Below are 23,503 nucleotides of genomic sequence, written 5' to 3'. Positions count from 1 at the left end.
CACTTGCTTTACAAATAAGGCAAATAACCTTTCTTCCTCCCATTTTGTGTGGAAGTTGTATGTCTTTAGCTTTTTGCTCGGTCCCGCACTCATTTTGTTGTTTGTCTCTTTAACTTAATTTGAGTTTTCCCGGCACTTGACTGATCTTGTATCGCTTTGCATTCTGGGTTAACAGACTGGAAAGCGATAGGTCGCTTTTTCTGTCAATCAAGTAAACTCCTCAATTAAGTGGCAGGGAGGCCAAGGGAGGGATCAAAACCTGTTTTGTCTATTTTAACGGAGCTGGATTTTTTTTTTTGTGAATGAGTCGCGATCTACCAGCATTGCCCCCGCGGTCGATGTACTGGGCACCTCTGATCTACACTAACCATGTGCCAAGGTCATACCATGCCCATCTTCATAAACCCCACAGGGTCTATAAAGTTCTACAACTTTATTAGAATAAAGTATTATCTAGCATTATCTTGAGTATTATCTTGCATTATCTTGAGCTCGCTGTGTGAATGTTTTTCAATAAAACTAGGGCATTAGAAATTGATTTCAGCCTTCTATTCAGGGAAATAATTACATAGTAACAGTCAGAGTATTTCCCCCAGGAGATGAGAGAGGGGGGGGGGGAGAGCAGCTCATCTCCTGGGGGGTCAGTCTCCTGTCACAAGGTCATGGTGATCAGATCTGGTTAAAAGGAGGGTCGCACGCAACCCAACAGCCGAGCTGGAGCATGGTTGAAATTGCTTTGGGTTGACGCAGGCTTCTTTAAGAACAGCACACAGCAGAGTAACGGTTAGAGATAACTACCAGGGTGTTAGGACAACTTTTAAATGATACTGCTCATTGTCTCAGAATGAAAATGAAACTACTTATGGCTTCTGAGAAACATGTCTCATTGAAACAAAAGCAGCCCACAGTTTCCTCTCCTTCGCACTGCCAACCTAGAGACACACCGGTCTTCCTGTCAACATAGGAATGCCCTGTCCAACTGTGCGTGGTACTGAACTGCATTTACCGCAGCAGCAACACTTTGTACAGCTCTCTCTCTACGGCCAGGTTGGGTGTGACAGTCAGTCATATAGATGATTCAGCAGCACAGTTCAACTTTACACACTTCATACTGCCGAGTGCCGACACGGTCACGATCCTCACAGGGTTTGCCAGATGGCTACAGCTTCCTTACAAACCTCTCATTACTCTAAATAATAAGAATGAAAGCATGAATATGTCATGTAATAAATAAAATGTTCACAAGTTTCAAAAGTATGTGTATTTGCATTAAGCTGCCGGATGTGTTTATTGGATTGGTAAGATGTAAAAACCTGCGCAGTGTGTTATACAGTTATAAGGTTTGTTGCTTTTTCAACATTATGGTTATTTGGGAAGCTGTAATGTGTGCTGCCAGCTAACTAACTGCATTGGATTATTCTGAGAGCAGGGTGCAAAATTAATTTAAAAATAAAAATAAATAATATTAGTAACATTTCTCGAGAAATTACTCATTGGTTTTAGCTGTGTTTCAATAATGAGAAAAATGTGTGCAGGTCTGAATGGTGTATTATAATGCTAATAAAATATAATTGTGAAAATATTGATTTAATTAAATATTTTATCAAGCATTGACATGTTATCGATGACACACCTCTGTTCGTCATAAACTTGCCGCTATAAAAATGCATATTACAGGAACTCCTCCTTGCTTTATCACTTGCTTTCAGTGGAAGCAGTTTCTGTCACGTAATCCATCAAAACTATGGATTATTGCATATTAGTTCAGGTGTAAGTAATTTACTAGTTGGATGTGCCTTTATTACAACTGGCATCATCAATCTTGTGTCCCTAATGGTGCCGCAGCAACATGTGATGCATGTGTTGTGCAAATTAATTTAACAACATAAAAATCAAAAATCAAATTTCAGCAGCACTAGTGTATTAATGGACAGAATGCTGTGTTGAGAAAATAATCCATCAGGGAATTAGCCACGCTTTAACCTGGAGTTAGAGGACTCACTAGCCTCTTACACCTAAAGTCAAGTCTAATTAGCAAACATAACCCAGATATTGAAAGTAATGGTACCTTGGTGACATAATGGAAATGCCTGATTCTTCAACACTGTCAGATGCCTTCAACACTTACTCTTCATTTAGTCCTATACAGCCAGTCTACTGCGGGTGTTTAACCACCTTGCTGTATGGCAGGTGTAATTCAGCAGACCAGCATAAATCTGGCTCCTGGGGGACAACACTGCAAACCACTGGCGTAGAAAAAAAGAAGCCTACATTCAAAGTCATGGCTGTGTGTTTTCACCTGCAATACTTACTTTCGTCCTTCCATTTATTGTGTAGTTTCCCAATTTGCCGTTACAATGTCTGACCAGGTCGTCCATACGACTCATCAGAAAGCGGATCTTCTCGCAGCCGGGCTCCCTCCCCTCTATCCACGTGATTTTGTCCCCTCGGATGTCTTTAGTCGAGTCGCTTTTTTGACTGACCAGCTGTCCGTCTGTGAACTTGCCCGTTTTGTGCAGAGCTTTAACATTATCCAAAATGCCAAGCCCAGTCTCTGCTCCTAAAAAGTTGTCCACCACACAGATACCGTGCTTGTTCATACACGGGACTATGTACTCCATGGCAAGTTTCTGAGGGGATGAGCTAGTTTGTCCATTAGGTGTGGCGGTGTTGTTGGACACGACCTCTCCCGGTCCGTCACCGTCTCCGGGTGATTCTGTGTTTGAGTTTTGTGGTAAAGACACACTGTCCGACTGTTCGGGGCTTGTCTTTTCCCGGTCTTTCTCCTGTGCCTCTTCGTCCCCCGAAGGCGCAGGCTGATCGGGCTTCTGTTTAGGAAGCTGCGCCTTGTCCATACACATTAGCTTGTGTTTCTTCCAGTGCTGTTTCTGGTGCTCCTTGCTACAGTAGAAGGAGCTCCGGCACCTACCACACTTAAGGAGGTTCTCCATTTTTCCACAAAGTTCACAGTACTGTCGCTCTCGTTCCAAATCGCTCTGCTGCTTCTCCATGTTTGTAGCTACAGCGGGTGCACTGCGCCTTTAATTCCGATCCTTCACACGCGCCCTGCTAACCGACAACTTTGGAAACGATCCCCTGCCGTTGCCACGCTACACCGAGCGAGACGGAAAAGTAAGAATCAAAACCCCGCCATAGTGTAACACGTACTCCCTCTTTATATGTTGTATCAGTGAAATAATTCAACAACGGGAGCCCTGGACCGAACATTTCGGGCTGGGTCGGGCTCTTCAGAGGGCTAGCTGTCGGTCCGAGGGCAGTGCATGGCGCCGCTCCGTGTGTGCTCTGCTGGTCTCTCTGACGTACACACTCAAGCCCCGCCCCTGTCGCGATGCCTTCGTGGGCTGTCAGACAAATAATGGTTTATAGAATGGCACTAAACCACGTGGAAACAGTTAATCTGTCAGGTCAGGGGAATATAGGGAACATGTCCTCGCCTCATCTATGTGTGTGAAAGTCTGGTCAATAAATAAAAGAGTCATAAATGTAATCTTGTTTATACCCGTCCAGTTCTCTGTGATCATGTTAACCGACAGTTGGGTGTTAGTGAAAATTACACAAGTGCAAATAGTATTGTGCTTAACTATGGGCAACATTTTTTTAAAGCTATTTGTATTGAGCTTTTTCAAGTGTATGCTACCCTATATATCCACACAATTAGAATTATTGCTTTTGTATAAACTACCCAACATAATAGAATATTTAAACTAGCTCCACCCTAAAACTACCTGATTACAATGCTACTTACACACAAATGCCTATATCCATCAATATACACATTATATACAATTTAACTGAAATGGAATATCCTGCATGATGGGTGATTATTGTCGTTGCTAAGGAATATTTAGCAGATGATTTACTTATACTTGATTTAACTTTTACTTTTAATTTAGTTGATTTAAAATCTGATATTGCTACTTTTACTTCAGTGAAGGATCTTAATTCTTGAATCAACTCTGCATACCGAATATAATAAATACAGTTGAATTATTAAACCTACATATTACAAAAACATACTTTCTTTCTGTCGTTGCCACCTCAACCATGGCCGATGTAGAGCTAGAGGCATATATTTAATATTTAACACTAATATGACAAAATAAAGGATGCACTTTCATTAACATTGGATCCATTTGTATGTCCAGAAAACGTGTGTTTTGGGAAAATAATTGTGAAGTGCATCTGCAACTCAAGCTGGAAAAACGTGATGTAAGCCTAATATAGTTTTAGCTTTGGGCATCACTGACATGTGTGAAACACACTTTCCTTCCTGTAGTAGCAGGACGTACATCCCTGCTGCTTGATTTATAAAATAGGTTACGCATGACAAAAATAAAATTATTCAATAACAGAGGCATTGGGAGAAGCGAGCAGGTCGAAAGCCAGAATGAAAGAGCTTGGAGGGAGCCCTTGAAGGCATCATCATTCAACGTCAACGTCAGTGTGATTTGCCCTCATTCCTTACAGTACATGTGTGAAATTCCTTTCACACAACAAAAACATGTTTTGCATAAAGATGTTGCTGGTGTTATAAAAGACTGATTAATTAGTTTGTGGGCGGTTACGAAGCTTATGATTGATGTTGAGAAACAGACTTAAATCGTCCATCGGAATGCATAATATCACTTGTATATAATCTGTATCAAGCATAAATGTATACTCAGCTGAATACAACATTGTGGAAATAAGTGTGACCTATCAGTCGTGAAATACGGGAAGCTGGTGTCAGAATGACAGGGGGGGGGGCTGTGCAGAGGCAAAGTGCAAGCTCAAGTTGGCACCAGTCGTGTGGCACGTACACAGTCTGCAGGAGTCCCTGGAGGAGGGGTTATAGAGAGAAGCGAGTAATCTGATCAACAAGGGTTAGATGAAACATGCTTAATAACAACAAATGACACAGGCTAATAAAGGGTGGCAGCCTTGAGATGTCTGATTACTCAATCTGGATTTTTACTTGAAACAAAAAGTATTTTGGCTGCAAGCGCAGGCTTATCCACCCCCCTCCTTTAAAACTATATATTTTACACAGAAACATTCATATTATAGAGTACATATTGTATCAACTAATTCAACAATGCATGACACTGAATGTTAAATAACACCATCAATCACAAGTACAACTATATTTTGTCATATTTCAGGACAATATTTCTTAAAACAAACAATTAACTGTGTTCTTCCTTGCTTTAAAATATATGTTATTGTTTTAATTACTCAAAACACATTTAAATGTTAAAATTCCAAAATATGACTTAAGTATATTAAAGAAATGCTGTATTAAAAAAATGCCATCTTGTGTTACTACATATCCCATCAGACACTTCTTCTCGTTTCCTGCTACGCGTGTAAACAGCGCAAAAGCCCGGCTAATAATGAGGACCACGTAAATGCCTGTTTTTAAAAACAAGTACACATGCTTTATTTGGCGTTTTAGAACTGTTTAATTCAGTATGTTTATTACCGCTCAGATTTGGTGACTTTTATGTTCAAACGGGTGTGTTTTTTCTAGTCACGTTGATAGTCCCTGACACATGTACAGCACTCTGCCTCGCTACACTCGTCGGCAGCACAGCTTTCTGTAACGTTAGCTAAAACAGTTCGAATACATCCCTGACCGAGCGTACAATAATTACATTAATTGAAAGAATACACTGCAATACCGAAAGCATGAATCGGAGAGAAGGTAAGTCCAGCTTTTGAGACTCAACTAAGATAACAACGAGCTGTATTGTTGGTTGTTGTCATCAGCATGGGATAGCATTAACTGAGCCATACAACGCAACGTCAACAAACGAGTTAGCTTGAATTAAAAAGCAGCATGCTAGCTGTTAAGACTGAACTGCAATGAAATAATTCGTATATTGATGTTTAAACTGTCTTTCTGTCCCTCTCTTATTACAGTACTGTTTGTCAAGATCACACTATAGCTCAAATTGTATTATTCTGTTAGTAAGTGGTAACACTGGTCTTAGCAATGATAGCTAACGGAGCTGCAACTAAAGCATTTGGATTATTGATTTAGTCAGCCCACTATTTTCTCGTTTAGTATTTTGATGATATGGCTTGCCAAATGTGAGAGTAAAAAAAAAGTCCGAACCCCAAACTTATGTCTTCAAATTAGTTTGATCAGCATGCGAAACACACAAGGTGCCTCCATAAACATTCATCTGTTTGCATCTTGCAATTTATTTATCTATATCATATTCCATTCATGTATTTATAGACTCTTCTTGCACTATTTCTGTTTTATTTGTATCTACTTGCACATCTTCAACATTCTCTTGCACTATTTTATTGGTTGTATGTCCTATATATTATGTTGCATTGTTGAAGGAGCCTGGGACGTTTTTCATTGCCATATCTACACTGTAGCTACTGTGCACATCACAATAAAGCCTTGAATGTTGAGGTTAGTCACTTCACTATCATAAAAAAAACTTCCAAAAAATCGGCAAATAAACATTTTTGAGAAGCTGTAACGAAGGATTCTTTGTTTTTTTCAAAACTGACCATTCATTTATTAAAAAATAGAAAGACAAATAGTTTCAGATTGTTATTGATTATCTCATGGTTGTGGCTCGAATTCCATCCCCGCCTACCAAAAATAGTTGAATCTCAAAAACAAAGCTAGATCCTGCAAGTCCCACAACAAAACCATATGTTTAAAGCTCAAAATCCAGTTTGTAACACAGACTTCTATTAAATATGTATGTCTTTACCGCCTTTCACAATAAACACTGTTGACGTCAGTGCAAATGACTAAACTGATCGTATTGAGCAACATCGATGGAGTGGCTTTTTAATTTGACAAGGCCAGTTTGGAGAAATTGACAGCAAAAAGCCATTTATTATTGAAGACAACCTGCATACTTTATGCTTTGTGTCAGGTGAAGGAGGCTCCCGGAGAAATGCTGATGCAGCGCAGGATCGTGAAGCGAGTGCACAATCATCCTCACCGGTCATCGCTGCTTTCAAAGGTAACTGCACCATCAGCCTTTTTAATTGCAGTGTCACCGTCATGTTGTCTGGATTTCATTTGTGTCGAGACATCAAACTTTTCTGTCTTTGAAGTTTTCCAACAGGAGCTTGACACCAAACACGACAAACATGAGCGCCTTGTCAAGATCAGTCGAGACGTCACCATCGAAAGCAAGAGGACCATTTTCCTTTTACATAGAGTGACCAGGTATAAACAATTATAACAATACATCTTAATTGGTGAACCTAATTTAAATGGGAGAATTCCTCTAATTTTCAGTTAGTACATATGCTGCAACACAATATAACTTCTGTTTTCTGTACTTTTCTGATCTTGTATTTCTAACGTTTATTCTGTGTGTTTGTCTTTATTGGTAGTGTACCAAATGCAGAGGATATTTTGAATGAAGCAGAGTTGAAACTGGATTCAGTCAGGCAGAAAATTGGTCAAATAGCTGAAGAGCTCAGAGGAGAGGACATCTTTCAGTTCCAGAGAGCGTTCACTGGAGGTGAGTTACCGTAGACCAGGGCTATTCAACTACACATTCAGTTGGGCCAGATTTTATAACTACAAAATTCACCTGGGCCAGACATTCAGCGGCCTGTAAAAAGCGGGTAGTGACACATTTTAAACAAACACATATTACTGCGATGAAAAACATGCAATTTTTATTCATTGTTCATCTAACAAAGGTAGGTCAAAAAGTGCATAAAAACACAACAAATTAGCATTAATTTAACAGAATCTGAAAAAAAAGTGCACAGTTGTAGCATTCCATTTGTTTGCTTTAGAAGTCAAATATTCAGGTTATTTTTTTTTAACCAGGCACATCACAAAGTGCATTTACTGAATACAATAATAGCAGTCTTAATAAATGTCCTCACATACAAAAAAAAAAGCAAAAGAGCTCCAATGCAACACAAAGAGGTAGTACTGTAGCAATACTATTTTTTCACTTTTCAAGTAATAACAAAAAAATCATACGTTTTGGTCACATTTGACCCAGACACATTACAAAGTGCATTTAAATGAATACAGAAAGAACTGTCAAACCCTTCAGTGCACAAACCCATAACAAGGGATACGGGTAACTATATGAATGAATACTACACTACACTATAGTAAACTAGGTGCTTACTATCACCTCATTTGTGATTTGTCATCGCTGACTTTCTCAATGGGAGAAGGGACATTTTTTGTTTTGAACAAGAGCAGTGATTTGTGGCTCATAGATGTCAATGCAATCCTAAGACATTGGTGAAGAGTGCTGTCAGTCAGGGAGCAGCGAGTGCTACTTTTGATTGAGTTCATGTGTGAAAAGCTTGATTCACATGTGTATGTTGATCCAAACATACTGAGCACACAGATCGCTACTTTCTGAACGTTAGGGAACTGCTGTTTTTTGACATCACTCCAAAACTTCGCTGGCCCGTTAGTGCGCTGCATGTCAATAAGTTCCAGTGTATATTTCCCCTTGTCGATGCAGGGGACCACTTCCTTTGCTCCGGTTGAAATGTCCCCCTCTATTGCAACAGTGAAGGGGTCTCTGGTAAAGCCCATCACCTCTGTGGGCAGAGCAAGTCCATCCAATCGACCGGCAAAGTTTTCTTTCAACCTCGCAATGAAATCTGTCATCACATCCGTGATTTGTGCCGGAGATGTGATGTGTTTGGGGAGCGTCGGAAAATGCAGCATCCGACCCGTGCTCAAGTCGGTCGCGAAAAGGTCCAGCTTGACTTGGATCTGCTCCACAAGATCAATGACCGTTTTGTCTCTGTTTACGCTTCAGAGTTGAGAGAGACATGTTTTAGAGTTGCTATCATAGGACCACTGTTACTAGCACCACTAGATGCACTTTCAAAAAACGTGCTGCATTGTGGTTTGGTGGTTTCTATGCAACGCGGAGTGTTGCGTTCATTGTCTGTACTAGTGTAGGAATTTGGCTACGTGGGGCTGGGCCACTCGGGAGTTGGTTCTGGGCCGCATCTGGCCCGCGGGCCGCCAGTTGAATAGGCCTGCCGTAGACCTTTACAAACCCTTACTTTCATTTGCATAAAAGAGCATATAAAACATGTTTAGGGTTAAGCTTTGGGAAAAATAGTTCTGAAAATATATAATACACTAATGTATATAATAAAAGCAGTTGGTAACCATCGCTAGTGTGTTGCCACAGCCCTTTGCTCTGCAATATAAGCTGAAGATGTTATTCTACCACCTCTCATGTCTCTATTTCAATATATTATGTAAATTATATATGTTAACTAAAAATATAAGCTTTCTTCTAAAAAACGTATAATAATATATACAAAAGACATACAAATGCCAACATACAATACAATTAGATATGCATGCATGTATGAACATATACACATACTTAAATATATCTTAAACACACGCTTGTATAGACATGAATTTATACATATACCCATAAAGTATATATATATAAATATATCCTTACTTCCATGAATCTTTCTTTAGATATTATGTATTAATTCCTATATTATTTATCTACAATGTAGCCTATAAAGAATTGTTATTTTCCTGGATTCTGATCTTTTCTATCATTTTCTAACTATATTGTATTTCTCTATACATCACATGCTGACTAATCATATTCTTCATTCTGAATGAGATCGTCTGTAAGGTTGCCTTGTAGTCTTTAGCCTTAAATATAATCTGTATATCCATCATTATACTGTTAAAGGTCGAAAGTTTTGTTTCCCAGTCTGCTACAATTAGTGGATCAACGCATTGTTTTTCTCCAATATAATGACTAATTACTGAAGTGAGAAACAAGCTCCAGCAGAGTGCATGTGTCATATAATTAGCAGCTTTCACTATGAAATGATCGCCTGAATGTGCTCATGCTTAGGATTGAATGCAGAGTAACTGACAGTGTGAGAGCGTGGCTCTGATGCAGGCCTGGATATGATAGCTCTGATAAACTTGTTTTCCCACTGGAATCAATATCGGTTTTTGTTAGCGTAGCCAAAGTGTCTGCAGTGTTTAGAGAAAAACATTACTGTGAGCGAGAGTGAGCTGTTATCTAGCAGCTGGGGAAGTCATTTTTAGATTGTGGTCACTCAGGAATCACCGCTGCATCCTCTGCGACGTGACCATTGGCAGTTCCCAGCAATTAGACGCTTCATTTTTTTCCATTTTTATCATCTTTATTAGATTGAGACTGGGCCCGCTGCACGGACTCACCAGATAATCTTGGCTGGACGAGAAGTCTCCAGTCATGTTTAATGGGTCTGCTTTTTTTTTATATAGGGACCATTAGAGATAGTGTGGACTGAATGTGAACGTAATTGCCACTGATAACCAGGGTCCGCGGCCCTTTGAAAAGCTCTTTAGCCCATGTACTGGTGGGGCATTACCCAGGGTTCACCTGCAACTCAGTGAACCGCTCTGTGGTCAAACATTAAACTTGAATAATCTGTAACTCATCTGGAGCGATTAATGCATACATTACACTACTGTTCCATTCAGGCCGTACCGCTCTGAGCCCTCAACTTTTCCAACCGCTATTCCAGTGAAATCCTTCCAATTTCCACTTGGTATTTTCCTTGAGTCATTGTTGAGAGATGTACAGTCATTTTCTGAGTGACCAGAGGTAACCGCTGCTTCAGACTAAATAGCACGAACCGCTCCTGGCAGCAAACGCAGGAACTGAGCTCCAGCTGGCTCAAAGCCTGTGAAACCTTTTCATGTCATAGCCTGTCCTCCTCCGATCGAGTTGAATTTAAACAAAAGTGTCACATCTGTAGGGCAACCGGCAGCGTTTAGTTGTTTGTAGTGTTATTATGTTGATAAATCCTAACGGTATCATGTTAATCAAAGCAGTATGGTTTCCATGAGCACCACCACTTGTGTCGTGGACATCCTGATCTGGCAAGCACATGCAGTTTGTTTTGGAAGCGAGAGAAAGAACAACAACTTCTTTTTTAATACAAATGTCCTTAACGTTATCTAGCTGTGGATATGTGAGATTAAAATATTTTGGAAAACCTTATTTTAGGCACCAACATACAGCTCCGAAAAAAATTAAGAGACCACTTCAAATGTTTGTTTAACCTTCATCTTTACATGTATGACAGCCATTAGTTTCCAGGTTCAATTCCAACACAGAGAAATGTTGTCAGCAGTTTATAGAATAAAATAAAAATGTTTTCATTTTACTCAAACGCATATCTATAAATAGTAAAACCAGAGAAACTGATAATGCTGAAGTGGTCTCTTATTTTTTGCAGAGCTGTATATTCGTACATTGATGCTAAACCATGTTTCAAAATGTGTTTTCTAAATAAAATAATCATATTTCTTTCAATCCTGCAGTATTCTTTATCCGTTGACTTCCCAACCAAGGTTGACTCTTATATTTATAGTTAGAAATAATTTCCCACACACTGCCAAACTTGCAGTGAAAAAACAGTTTTTTCCGTATATATGACGTTTAGCATATTCAAGAAAAATCCTGACTCTTCCTTTTGCCTATGCTCTATCCCTGTTCCTTTTTCTCTTTCCTAATCATGCTCCAGAATCAGCCATTACCAAAAAGAAAACAATGTAAAAAATAAAATAAATGACTCCTGCTAATGCATAATACTTTTTGACTGTGAAAGTGTAAAAATTATTTAGTGCTGCTTAGGTAATCCAAAATAAATAAATAGCATTAAGAAATATTTTTCCAACTTTAAGTTTGTTAACTGCTTGTACATTGTACCAAATATTACAAACCTTACTATACTTACCAAGGGTACAGATAGTGCTGTTAGCCAGATGAACCCCGAGCTAACAATAGCACTGCGATGCTACGGACATAAAACAGTCAGTTTACACACCGTTTGTTGAAATGTAAACACACGTCGATGCACCATTAAATTACAATGACAGAAATCTCATCTGAAACAGCCAAACTGTTTTCAGTTTGGAAAATATGTATGTCTTCATAGCTTGGAGTATAAAGCTGATTGACAGAATAGACTTGGCAGCTAAAAGTTGTAATTAGTCAACTATTAAAAAGTGAAGGGAATTGAAGTTGAAATGACCCACCATCTCCTCTCTTCAGCACGCCGTTGTAAGACACGCTGAGATAGGAGGCCCTTTGAAGTTCAATTGCCGCTCCAAAAGTAAACTTCAGGCACAAAGTCTTCCGTCCTGTGATTATTTGATTGTTGTTTATACAGGGCCAGAAAACAGATGAGAGGTCATCTCAACCCGCTGCAAAAAAGGCCTGTGTTGTTCAATTCAAAGACAGCAACAGGAAACAGCTTTTATTTGAATCATTATCTACATGTTTGATCTTTACTGTGCAGATACCATGCAGTGTTTATACACACTCTACGTGCCATTTGGGAAATGGTAGTAATTCTTAGTAATTCACAAATGAATGGAAAACACATTCAGATTTAACAGCTGCAGCAGAGAAATATATGGATGTATCTCCCAGGTTTTGTTGGGTATGATTCAATCTGCTTATTTTCATGCATTAGGGATCCAGGAGTATGTGGAGGCCGCCTCTTTCCTGCACTATATCCGTCATCGCAGCCTTATCAGCCTGGAGGAGATCAACGCCAGGCTGGTGTTCATGAAATCAGAGAAGGAAGATTCTGAGGTAACTTAAAAGAAGGCTTCCTGGTTAAGTTGCATGCTTGTTAAATAAGCCTAATTCTTATTTTTGTGTTTCTTCTTTCCAATTTTTCAAAGATTTAACTGTAGTCATTTTGGGAAGCACACTGATTTGCTTTCTTGCAATGACTTTGATATAAACCACTCTCATGTCAGTAGAGTTTATATGAAGTTACAGCCAGCAGGCCAGTTTCACATTCAGTGTACAGACATCAGAGTAATATTGAGCGCCTCATCTCACTACAGCTAAGAAAGCATTTAAATGCGTTCTCCCAACTGTTTCTTTAAAAATATCGTTCTTTTGTATGAAGCTTTCAAACCAGTAGCACTTGCACTCAAAGGCAAGATCGGTTGGTACCCTGTGTTGCATTTATAAGCATTATGTGTCATTATGTCATTTTGATCCACTCAGCCTGGTGTTTTCAAAGATAATAGCTTCCTGTTGATGCTGACAAAATTGCTTGAACTTCAACATATGTAGTAAAAGCATCATCATGCTTGAGAAAAAATTGACTTTGCTTATTTGTGGCTCCGGGCTTTTATAATACTAAAATAATAATGCAATTGTGGCTAGACATAAGTGCCTTGACAGTAAGGCAAAAGTTACTAAAATATTATGCTGGATACAAGAAATGATAATAAAATCAAGAAGTTAGACTAGAAGCAGAGCTATACAACATAAGTCACCTTTTGTTTTTAATGATTAATATTGAAAGTAAATCCTGAAGGGTAAGAGTAGGAATCTTCAAAATCTGCCTAGAAGCTTTGAAAGAAAATCATCCAAATAAGTGTTGTAATCTTTGTCAATGTGGACGTTTATGTTTTGATGTTGTATTCTTCCTCACCATGTTTCCCTCTCAGGGCCCTGCTGACGCCCTGCAGCCAGGGGGCCAGGTGCTGACCTTCCAGGTGTCGCCCTCCGACTACCTGCTGGGCGTGGCAGACCTGACGGGCGAGCTGATGCGGATGTGCATCAGCAGCGTAGGCAACGGCGACATAGACACGCCCTTCCAGCTGAGCCAGTTCCTGCGGCAGATCCACGACGGTTTCTCCTACATCGGGAACACGGGCCCGTACGAGGTCTCCAAGAAGCTGCACGTGCTGCGCCAGAGCCTGGGGAAGGTGGAGGACGCCTGCTACGCTCTGCGCGTCCGCGGCTCCGAAATCCCCAAACACATGCTGGCTGATGTGTTCTCCAGCAGGACGACGCACATGGAGCCAGAGGAAGGAGTGGTTTAAAGCCTGCACAGCTTTAACATCATTTATGTTCTCTTTGGTGTCATTGTCTCCCCTGGTTTGGTTCAAGTTTACATGTATTTTTAATGGGATTTGACATGTTTGATATGTTCTGGCTTTTTGTTTTTTGTTATTACAGTAAAAATGCTGTTACAGTAGACAATAGAATTTGTTTCTGTGATAAAGATCTGATGACTTCATTTGTTTTGCATGAATAAAAGAATTCTATGCCAAATATGTCATGTTCTCCTAGTTTTTTAAGCTGCTTTGATAGTGTGTGTTTATTTTTACTTTCTCTATCACACAGATAATCTAAGGTAGAACCATTGGCTGCCTGCACTCACTGCATACTGTGTGGAGGAGGTGACCTTTGTACATTGTACGTGCCTATTCTGTGGCTGGCACACACAACCCACTGAGTCCTCATTCTACCCTCTTTAAACAATCCTCACCTCGCTGCTATCACGTACATTCTGAATCAGGTTTGGAGCATATTTAGACCATTTTCTGGCTGATATCATGTTGGTTTCTCATCGACTGATTGTGGTTATGATATGCCTGCGCAATATATAATCAGTAACAGAAGCCCTTGTTCAGAATTAATTAATTTGAAAGAAAATTAGACTTGTGAGTCTGATTAGTCAATATGAGGTCCGGTTGTGCTTAAAGGCTTGAAATTGCTAATCTATGAGAACATCATTGGGGGCTTTATGATCAATAGTTTTATTGTCATACACAAATAAGATCATCTGTCATTTCATTCCTTTCGATGTTCTTTTCAGAGATGTGACAGGATATAATGAGCTCAAGTGTTATACGAGTCTGCCATCTAGTGGCCAATGTCAGTACTACCGATATATATTATAAGAGCAAATGCTTATCCATAAAACAGAAACAATCTAGAAGAAACAAGATCAAATTAATTCAATATCACTACAGATTATAAATATACACTGTGTAAAATAAATGACAATGCCTGCGTTGAAAAAATTCAACTGCCTGGCTTTTTCTGATTTGCTTTTTGTTGCATGAATCTACATTACATTAGGAAACAACTAAAGGTTGTCCAAATACTTTTCATTGATTTATTTACTTGTTTTATTTATATTTATTTATTTTTTTTCTTTATTATTATTATATTTAGTTATTTACCTTACAGATAAACGTTTATTTTTACCATTGATTTACCATATTTATCTATCCTCTTTTCCTCCTTCTTCTAACTCTCGCCCATACCTGTTTGCACTCTTCTATTCTGAGAATATATTCTGTGAAATACTTATTTTCATGTTTCAAAACATTACAAAACCTGAACAACAACAACATATTAGAACTTAAATGTTTTTTTTGCCAGCAGACATGAAGTGCTTGTCATATTTAACACCAGAAAGGGTATCTACATCATGCTGTGTATGGCCATTGATTTAATCCGTTCTGCCGCCCAGCTCTCTTTCCCTCCACAGTGTGGCTTTACTAAGTATAAAGGCTGCGCTCTGTGATAAAGAGCTCAGTTCAGCCCACAAAACAGAGTCTTGTCCATCAACTAGCCACACTGAATGAAAGGAACACTTGGATGTGTGGGAAGGAGGTTGAAAAGACTCTGCTCTATGTGGGGTCTCCTCTTATTCATTCCCTCACTTGCATAAACAAAGCAAGACTTGTCAGGATGTTATTGGTGTCTAAAAATATGCAAAAATAATTTGCATTTTTGCACCCAAACAATTCGTTTACCTACATATTATTGACAAAAAACTGTTGAGATAGTGTGCAGTGCAGAGACATACACTTTAAAAGGGATTACATTGTGCATTTCTAATGTATATTTATTTCTCTACATCTTTGTGTGCATTTCAATAGGTTACACATAAGTAAAAACAAGTCATTATATTTTAAAGTTTTGCCGACAAAATAAGTTAATGTTAGTCTTATGTTTTTTGGACAATCAAAACAAGCCAATTCATTGTCCGATGTAAACCAAAGACAGTACTGTATATAAAGGATGGAAAGAACCCTCTGACTTCCCAATAGATTCAAGCCATTACATTGGCCCTCTGATTGGTTCATTGGAACCAGGCCTTTGATTAGCTGTTGACAATATCCATTTTATTATCCTGATTGGTCTATTGTAACAAGCCATTTGATTGGCTGATTGTAGATTGAACTGCAACAACATAAAATATATTTAGTAAAGTTATGTTTGCATGTTTTTCCTTTGCTTTCAATTATGATAGAACAAAAAAAAGCTTACTTTGTAATTGATCATTAATGCATGAAAGGGTTGAATGTGCAAACTCTCACATAATGATAATGAGGCAACTCATAGAGTAAGCTACATAATACGTTTAAGTGTAGTATTGTTTATCTGACTTTAACAGAGTTGGACGCAGAACGACAGCTTTTGTGTGTGTGTTTTTAACACAATATTTTATTTAACTCCACCAGCTACATATATGACAATAAACACAGCGTGCGCATAGAGCAGTGTGCATCCTGCCTGCTGCGGTTGTGAGGCGGGCTGAAGGAGTCTGGAGTCAAATTCCAGAACACGTAGGGGCTCCTCGCGCTGCTCCAACACGACGCACAACGAATGGGCGCAGCAGCGAATAACGGATTGCAGATCAACTCATCGATGAGACACTTTCACAGTCATTACTTCTGCATTTCCAACATTTACCACTGGATGATTTTCCAACAACACATGAAGACCATTTATCTCCAGACCGTGTGTTCAAATACGCAACTGGACCCACTTGTTTGCCGCAGAGGAGACAACGCATTGGATCAATACTTGCGTCAGGAAATGTTTATTATGGACAAAAGAACGCGTGTTAAAAAGCCGGCTTCACATGTCATTCCAAAGTTGGGGAGAAAATAACAGCCTGGGTTCATTTTTCCACAACGGAAATAAGATCAGTCGCATTGCTTGGCTCCTCTTCTACTAAAACATGGTCGATGTAACTCCATAGTGCCGGGATCTGACATTCTCTGCCCACTAACAGCTAGTTGTTAATGGAAAGATGTTTGCTGGACTAATGGGGCTGGGATGTCACAGTAACTCTCTACTTCACTGCGAAGTCATGGAAGGTAAAACAAACTTATTTTCTACAGCTTCTGTTTATCACGAAAACCATAGATCTGATGCAGAAGGGAAGGTGTTGGGGATTATGAAGGCTGTCTTAAATATTCCCATTGTCCTTAACATGACTTTGAAAGTAAATACAAACCTAATAAGTCATTGGAAATGAGAATAAACTAAAGAAGAAAATACAATAATACAATACAAAGGAGCTTTATTGGCATGACCACATCAAAACACATAACATTGCAAATACCTATAAAGGGTACTTAATATTATATAAAAGCTTACAGTGGTCACTGGATCTGAATACTGGATTCACCTCTGTTAACCGGTTTAACTAGTCCAAAACAATACCTGCTTTTTGCCCTATGTTTCTTTATGTCACTGTATACACAACAGTGTGGCTTAAGGGGGATCTGTGTTCTCCACATTGACAATCACCACGGCTTTGTCTTTTATACAAAAATTGAGTATGTCTTTGAATCATTCAGGTCATATAGTTCAAAGGGTCCATGACAGTCAGTGATGATTGCAAAGTAACAAAATACTTGTGAAAGATCTGTTTCCCTCAAATGGCAATTTGGAGTGGTACAGTGAGCACCCAGCTGTATATGATCTATCTTGCGTAACTTATTTGCATTTGTGCCCACTGTTATAGATATTTCAGTTTCTGATATGATGCCTGTAATAACTTGTTTTCATTCAAATCTTGGCATGCTTAAACTTTCTATAATCAAGTTATAACCTTAGTGTGTTTGAATCTCTACAGTAGCTGCACATCTTTCAACGGTGACACGGGTTGGCCCTTCTTTTCTTCATGTTTTAGAACAATATTCTTGTCAAACATGTAACCAGTGTGAAAATACAGCTAACCAACTCCCAATGTAGGATTACTTCAGCATCTAAAAGAAAGAACAGCCTTCTTACACATATTGTTCACATAAAAAAATAGGTTATAAATAGCATCTAAAGTCAAAATGACTCATTTCGTATGATGGATGTTGACGTTAAAAGGTAATGCAATTAAAAAGAGATTAAATCAAATTGTAGTATTGTGGGTGTAGTCATTTTAACCATGCCAGTGTTTTTCTCGCTGCTTTGTCTTCACTTCACTAAGCTCCACCATATTCAGCTAATTTATGATCCTCGTGTGACCAAACAGGAAGTGCAGAGCTGTTTTATTTTAAAGTCTCACCAGGGCAATGCAGCGAAGGTCTTACATTAGTAAAGTTTCCTGTCAGCCATTAAATACATTTTCCAGATAGATAGAGTTACTTCTTGGATCACCATCTGTCATATTCACGGTCCACAGACTTTCACTTCCTTATTCCTGTTGCTGTGGTCGGTCACAAGTGGCGAAGTGTTGCACATCTGCCGAGCAGCACTGCTTCTCAGGAGGCTGCTGACATGTAGATCTGCTGGTGTGTGTGTGTGTGTGTGTGTCTGGGGGTGCTGCTGAGCTTGTTCCTCAAACGTTTGTGTTTTTATGAGATCCTCTGCATTCCTCTTCTCTGTGGCCAAAGCTCTTTCAGCAGCCAATGGGATGTTGTGTTTAACCTGAGGGCTCCGAGGAGGGCCTGTTTAATCTCCCAAAGGTAAATAATCCGGCCTCCTCTGTCTGAACGCTTCGTTTTCCCACACTTTGTACAGAGATTCCTCAGAATTAGCAAGTTTCAACTAGAAAGTTGTAATTGTCGCAGTGTGGATTATTCAGACTCCAGATTTGAACTACCTTTAGTCCTCCGTGGCTTGTTTGTGGTTTCGAGATGCGTGGACTCGAGTCACATGACTTTTCATAGAGTAAGACAACTACTTTTACAACAATGAATCTCATCTTCTCTTGAGCTTTTTACTTAAAAATAATAATGCCTTCCCCCAAGTCCATATTTAAAAGTAAGTTATTTAAAGTGTGCACCAAATCAATACAAGCTTACACTTTCGCTATTCATTCAAAGTAATTTGACACTGGATTTCCCTGATACACTTTGTTTGACCCAACGCTATCCAATCAAGATGCAGGAATATAACCATAAAGACCTAACCTTGGTTAGCATTATGCCAAATGTGCTGATCGGAGGTTATGGACTGGGGCCGCATTATGTCTTGTTTAGGACTGAAACTGAAAGTTCAGGACTAGGGACTTGGCGGTCTTTAATGGGGACTAACTTCTGACTTGCAAAAACAATGACTTCATCCCACCAATAGCTGTTTCTGCCGGAATTCCTGACAAACTATTTCGGCACAAAGCCTGGCAGGAAGCAGCAAATGACATACCTCTGAAGGGCTTCAACCGAGAAGTAGATGCCCCCAACACACACACAGACAGACATGCACAATGGGCCCTGAGGCATTTCCTTCCCCTTTAGTGAGAAGAGCCCTCTTTGTGTAATCGAAGCATTCCGAGGATACAGTAGCACTTTCGATCAAAAAGTCCTTTCCCTTTCAATTCCTGGGCATTTTGACAATGTGGAGTAGCTACATATTATATTTCTTGTCCACACCAGATGGTAGACGGTTGTCTTTGGTACTGAGGATAGTGTTGGGTTACTTAAATTGGTTATGGAACAGTGGTCACGTCTGCATTGAAACACTAATGGAGCTGCTTGTAACCTGAGCTTGTAGCGCACAGGGGTCCCAGTGGACAGAAGACTCTACGCACACATACATGGGTACCAAAGGAACCCCCCTATGTTACCCTTGCTGAAAACCCTGCCTTCCCATCAACCTAACATCCAAACTCTCCCTTAAGTGGTGTCCTTTTGTGTCTCTTCCTCTCCAGTCACATGGGAGGATTAGGAGTGACATCACTTGAGGTCATGGGGGTCTCTTGTTTCTTTGTAGTGGTCTTGGTTTATTTGATGCCCTGCATTCCTGTCTTCATATACAGCTAGACACATACTTTAAATAACTGTGATAGTAATACAACATTTAAAAAAAAGTGTATCAGGGTTTTACAATTATAGTAGTCTGAATGCCCCCAGTGTTTCACTATAAGCCCATGTGTCAGTGTTTCTCTGTGTGTGTGTGAGTGGGAAGAGAAAATTGAGAGCCAGAAGTGGAAGAGAGAGCGGCGCAGCTGTACACAAAGGGGCTGTTGATACCCAATGTTTCAGCGTGTCTCCCTCTCTGAATCCTACACATGATATGTGGTATTAATCATGTGGAGCTGCAGCAGGTGCTCTGAAGACACACTTTATCATCCTGCTCCATGTTCAGTCCAAATTCTATTTACACTGATGTTTTACCCTCATTGTTAAGATTGGCCATATCTACTGCAGTAGTTTTCAAACTATTTCTTTCATGGCCCCGCCTATCATAAAGCTTTGATATTTTAGTCATTGAGTAACAATATCAGGGAAATTAGTTACATTATTAAGAACATGGACTGCATGTTTCTTTACATTGCTCTGCTGTCCAAACACAAATTAAACTTTTCCCAATATCCAAAATTGTTGCACACAAACAGTGGGACATTATTGATTTTAAATTATGTGTTTGCTTAAATGTTTCTGTTTTGGCCCTAATCTGAACCTCTCAATTTCAAAAGCTGCACTGATCAATACTATGTATCAAATCAAATAACAATGAATCAAATGACTGTTTACATAAGTAATGAGAGTTATACCAATATACACAAACTCAACTATAAGGGCTCCCGGTGAGGTTGGAGCTGGAGTCAAAGCTTTTGTCTTAAGTGAAAAATGATGCGTCTTGTGCTTTATCAAAGTGTACTGGTACTATACTTAAAGCTTGTTCCATTACCCCAAGTCTTTCTTACTTTCCCCGCCAACGTCCAGCCTGTAATACACAATGTTGCACCCCACAGAAAGAGAGTTTGTCATTTTGCTATCTTTAAATTAAATCTTAAAAGTCTTGCAAACATCAGAGCAGTCTGAGAACCTCTGGACTAGGTCAACATGGCTGTGTTTTCAAGGATAAACCAATTCAAATGTAACTTAAACAAATATTGTTCATGTAGGCCATTCCTCCACTGAGAGGCGTATCTCAACTCAAAATGACTGTGTGGCTTTGGTATTTCCCAACAGCTGGAACAGAACTCTGGGAACTGTCTGACATCTGCCAAAGTTGTTTGTCATTCAGTTAACAAAGTTAGCTTTAACAGCAAAGCCTGGGATAAGTTATTTTGGTCATATCACATCCATTACTTTCAATCTGATATTTTTTCCATTCTTGTGAAATTGGCACATATTCCTATGAGCTCACTCTTTACCTTCCTAATGACTGTGTTGTCCAGCTTAATGATTAATATCTGCATTTACAGGTGGCAGAGCATCAGGGACAGCCGGCAGCTCCACTCGTAAGAGGCTCCATCGAAGACCAGGGTACATGAGAGGAGAGCAGTCCAGACTACAGAGCACTTTTAATGGGCAGGAGGAGGAGCAGGAAGAGGAGGAAGAGGAGGAAGACGAAGGGAGGACCACTTGCATTAGGAATGGGAAATCTGGGCGTCACAATGCCATTACTCAGGGGACCAGTGCACAAAGGATGAGTCTAACCCCTGCTGTCAAAGTGTCTGTAATAAATCAGCTTGTGGACACATGTGGATCCTGGAAAAGTACGAGTTTTCTCTGCTCTGGAACTCGTCATTTTCCCCATGTGGACTACAGTGCCATTAATGGTACATCCAGCCATCGGGGTCCATCCTCTTTGCCCCAGAATGAACTCAGTTTTAGCCCGAGCCCAGCCCTCCAGTCCTCAGCACAGGACTCCTTTAACTCCAGCTTCAGTTTTATCCAACAGTCTCTAAACACCAGCCAGAAGACATATTCAACCACTGCCACACCACCCAGGAGACCAGAACCCCTATATCAGTCAACTCATGCACCTAGTTCACCTCAATCAAAACCAGCAACCTTATCCATTGTGCACAATGTCTCAAAACTGTCAACTCCTTTCCAATCACTGCCCTCCTCCTCCCCAGGTAGCCAGGCAAAGAGAGAGGAGCTGACATTAGGCAGTAGGTTTTGGCAGGAGTGTCAGTGGAGTGGCAGGGGGGCTACACCTGACCACCTTGAATGTGACTCCCCAGTTCTGGACATAGAGATAATCTCCTCACTGTCCTTGGACTCAGACACCGCCTCCGCCTCTTCCGTCACCTCAGGTTATGAGAGCGCTACGCCTGTCTCCGAGCAAGGCTGGGACAACCTGGTGAAGAAGTATGAGGGTGTTCTGCAAGACTGCCTCCAAAACAACCGCACTCACACTAAGGTAGGCATGATGTGAGCTTGAGATGCAGGGCTGTTGTCCCAATAGCCTTATGGAGTTTAAGTCAATTCCAAGACCAGGTTCAGAGTCAGAGTACTAAAGCATTTCAACATTTTTATTTTTTGCACATCAAATGTAAGGGTACCACTTTACATTAAGACTACCCTTATAAAGGATTCATAAAGGGTTTATAATTAGGTTTTGAATTAGGTTGTAAACACTTTATTAATCATTAAGAAACATTTGTAAACCAGTTCTAACATAGTTTTCATACATCAACACAGGCTCACTATTTGGCAAGATGACTAGCCTTCTATTGGCTACTTAGCGAGAATCAACTCAGTGAGCAACAGATACCAAGGATGCTGGCTGATGAAGAAGATGAAGTAAGCTAAGTAGCCAATATAAGGCTTAGCAGTACAGATGAATGTGGGCTCTCTATTTGGCAAGCAACCGGTCAAAGTTGCCCTGTTTATATGTCTTATAAAAGCTTATTAATTATTTAATAAATGAATTACAAGCTATTCGTAAACCCTTTATAAGGGTAGTCTTATTGTAAAGTGGTACCCAAATGATATACCTTGTTTGTTTAAATCCTAAAAAGACTGAAAAGCAGTAAGAAAGTTGAAGAGTTAAAAGTTGGTGAACCCCTGTTTTGTCGTTGCGCTAAACTAAGCTAAAAAGCTGCTAGCTTAAAACAAGAGAGAGGTATCAATTTTTTCAAATCTGACTCTAAGCGAGACATTTTACAACAATTTTTTCAATAATGTCAAACTATTTCTTTAGGACCATGAGCCAGCTACGGTATCGGCCAACATGTTATTTTTAATGGTAAAACTCACCACCACATATCACACATCTGTAGCTCTACACTACTCTAGGTTTAAACACCAAACTTCTTACAAACAAGACTTTGTCCAAAATTACATAGAAAAGAGTGAGTTTAACCATCTCAGTTTTAATGTGATAAGCCTGCTGACAACAAATAAGAATAAACAATGATTGGCCATTTCAAAACAAATGTTTTCATATTCATTTTAGACATCTCTTTGATGTCCTAATCCCCAATTTGAGAGGATTTTACAAGCTAAAGGCCCTGACACACCAAATTGACACCAAAGAACACGTCCCGACGTAACACGACTGTTGTGTCGCCTCACGTCTCCTGTATGGAGTCAGATTTGGGTCAATATTCTAGCGCGCAAAACAAGCTACTCACGAGCGGAAAATGTGCTTTTACACGCGCATAAAATGACCCTCGCGCGCGGCTATGCGCGCACTCGCGAGAGAGACAGCCCTCTTGCTCGCTCGCGGGAGTGTCAGCCTCACTC

General features: G+C 39.8%; 3 protein-coding genes across 4 annotated transcripts; 2 read left to right on the top strand and 1 right to left on the bottom strand.

Moving 5' to 3' along the window:
* Positions 1 to 1,999: 1,999 nt before the first annotated feature.
* egln1a (egl-9 family hypoxia-inducible factor 1a) lies at positions 2,000 to 3,331 on the bottom strand. The gene has a single exon (XM_010788275.1). It carries the CDS (start codon positions 3,009 to 3,011, stop codon positions 2,280 to 2,282), a length of 732 nt encoding a protein of 243 aa, XP_010786577.1. The 5' UTR covers positions 3,012 to 3,331; the 3' UTR covers positions 2,000 to 2,279.
* A 2,071-nt stretch (positions 3,332 to 5,402) lies between these two features.
* tsnax (translin-associated factor X) lies at positions 5,403 to 14,102 on the top strand. The gene is made up of 6 exons (XM_010788274.1): positions 5,403 to 5,704; positions 6,909 to 6,998; positions 7,093 to 7,207; positions 7,378 to 7,508; positions 12,496 to 12,617; positions 13,493 to 14,102. The coding sequence occupies exons 1-6, from the start codon at positions 5,689 to 5,691 to the stop codon at positions 13,868 to 13,870; spliced, it is 852 nt and encodes a 283-aa protein (XP_010786576.1). The 5' UTR covers positions 5,403 to 5,688; the 3' UTR covers positions 13,871 to 14,102.
* Positions 14,103 to 16,419: 2,317 nt separating this feature from the next.
* On the top strand, positions 16,420 to 22,201 carry LOC104960289 (disrupted in schizophrenia 1 protein-like). Of its 2 annotated transcripts, none has more exons than XM_010788272.1 (2): positions 16,420 to 16,951; positions 21,229 to 22,201. In XM_010788272.1, exons 1-2 carry the CDS (start codon positions 16,885 to 16,887, stop codon positions 22,188 to 22,190), a joined length of 1,029 nt encoding a protein of 342 aa, XP_010786574.1. In that variant the 5' UTR covers positions 16,420 to 16,884; the 3' UTR covers positions 22,191 to 22,201. The 2 variants fall into 2 exon arrangements, with proteins under 2 accessions (XP_010786574.1, XP_010786575.1); XM_010788273.1 differs by lacking the exon at positions 16,420 to 16,951 and adding an exon at positions 18,465 to 18,541.
* The last annotated feature ends 1,302 nt before the right edge of the window (positions 22,202 to 23,503 follow it).

This window comes from Notothenia coriiceps, unplaced genomic scaffold (assembly GCF_000735185.1).
Source record: "Notothenia coriiceps isolate Sejong01 unplaced genomic scaffold, NC01 NC01_scaffold00031845, whole genome shotgun sequence".
Lineage (NCBI taxonomy): Eukaryota > Metazoa > Chordata > Actinopteri > Perciformes > Nototheniidae > Notothenia > Notothenia coriiceps.
This window is presented reverse-complemented; position numbering and strand designations above follow the sequence as displayed.

Bases quoted from the DNA above. Each gene is read 5' to 3' on its own strand.
- tsnax (XM_010788274.1), top strand. The intron at 7,509-12,495 runs GTGAGTTACCGT...TTCATGCATTAG, and splicing joins CCAGAGAGCGTTCACTGGAG to GGATCCAGGAGTATGTGGAG. The intron at 12,618-13,492 runs GTAACTTAAAAG...TTTCCCTCTCAG, and splicing joins CAGAGAAGGAAGATTCTGAG to GGCCCTGCTGACGCCCTGCA.
- LOC104960289 (XM_010788272.1), top strand. From the start codon at position 16,885: ATGTTTGCTGGACTAATGGGGCTGGGATGTCACAGTAACTCTCTACTT. The intron at 16,952-21,228 runs GTAAAACAAACT...CTGCATTTACAG, and splicing joins TCACTGCGAAGTCATGGAAG to GTGGCAGAGCATCAGGGACA.
- egln1a (XM_010788275.1), bottom strand. From the start codon at position 3,011: ATGGAGAAGCAGCAGAGCGATTTGGAACGAGAGCGACAGTACTGTGAA.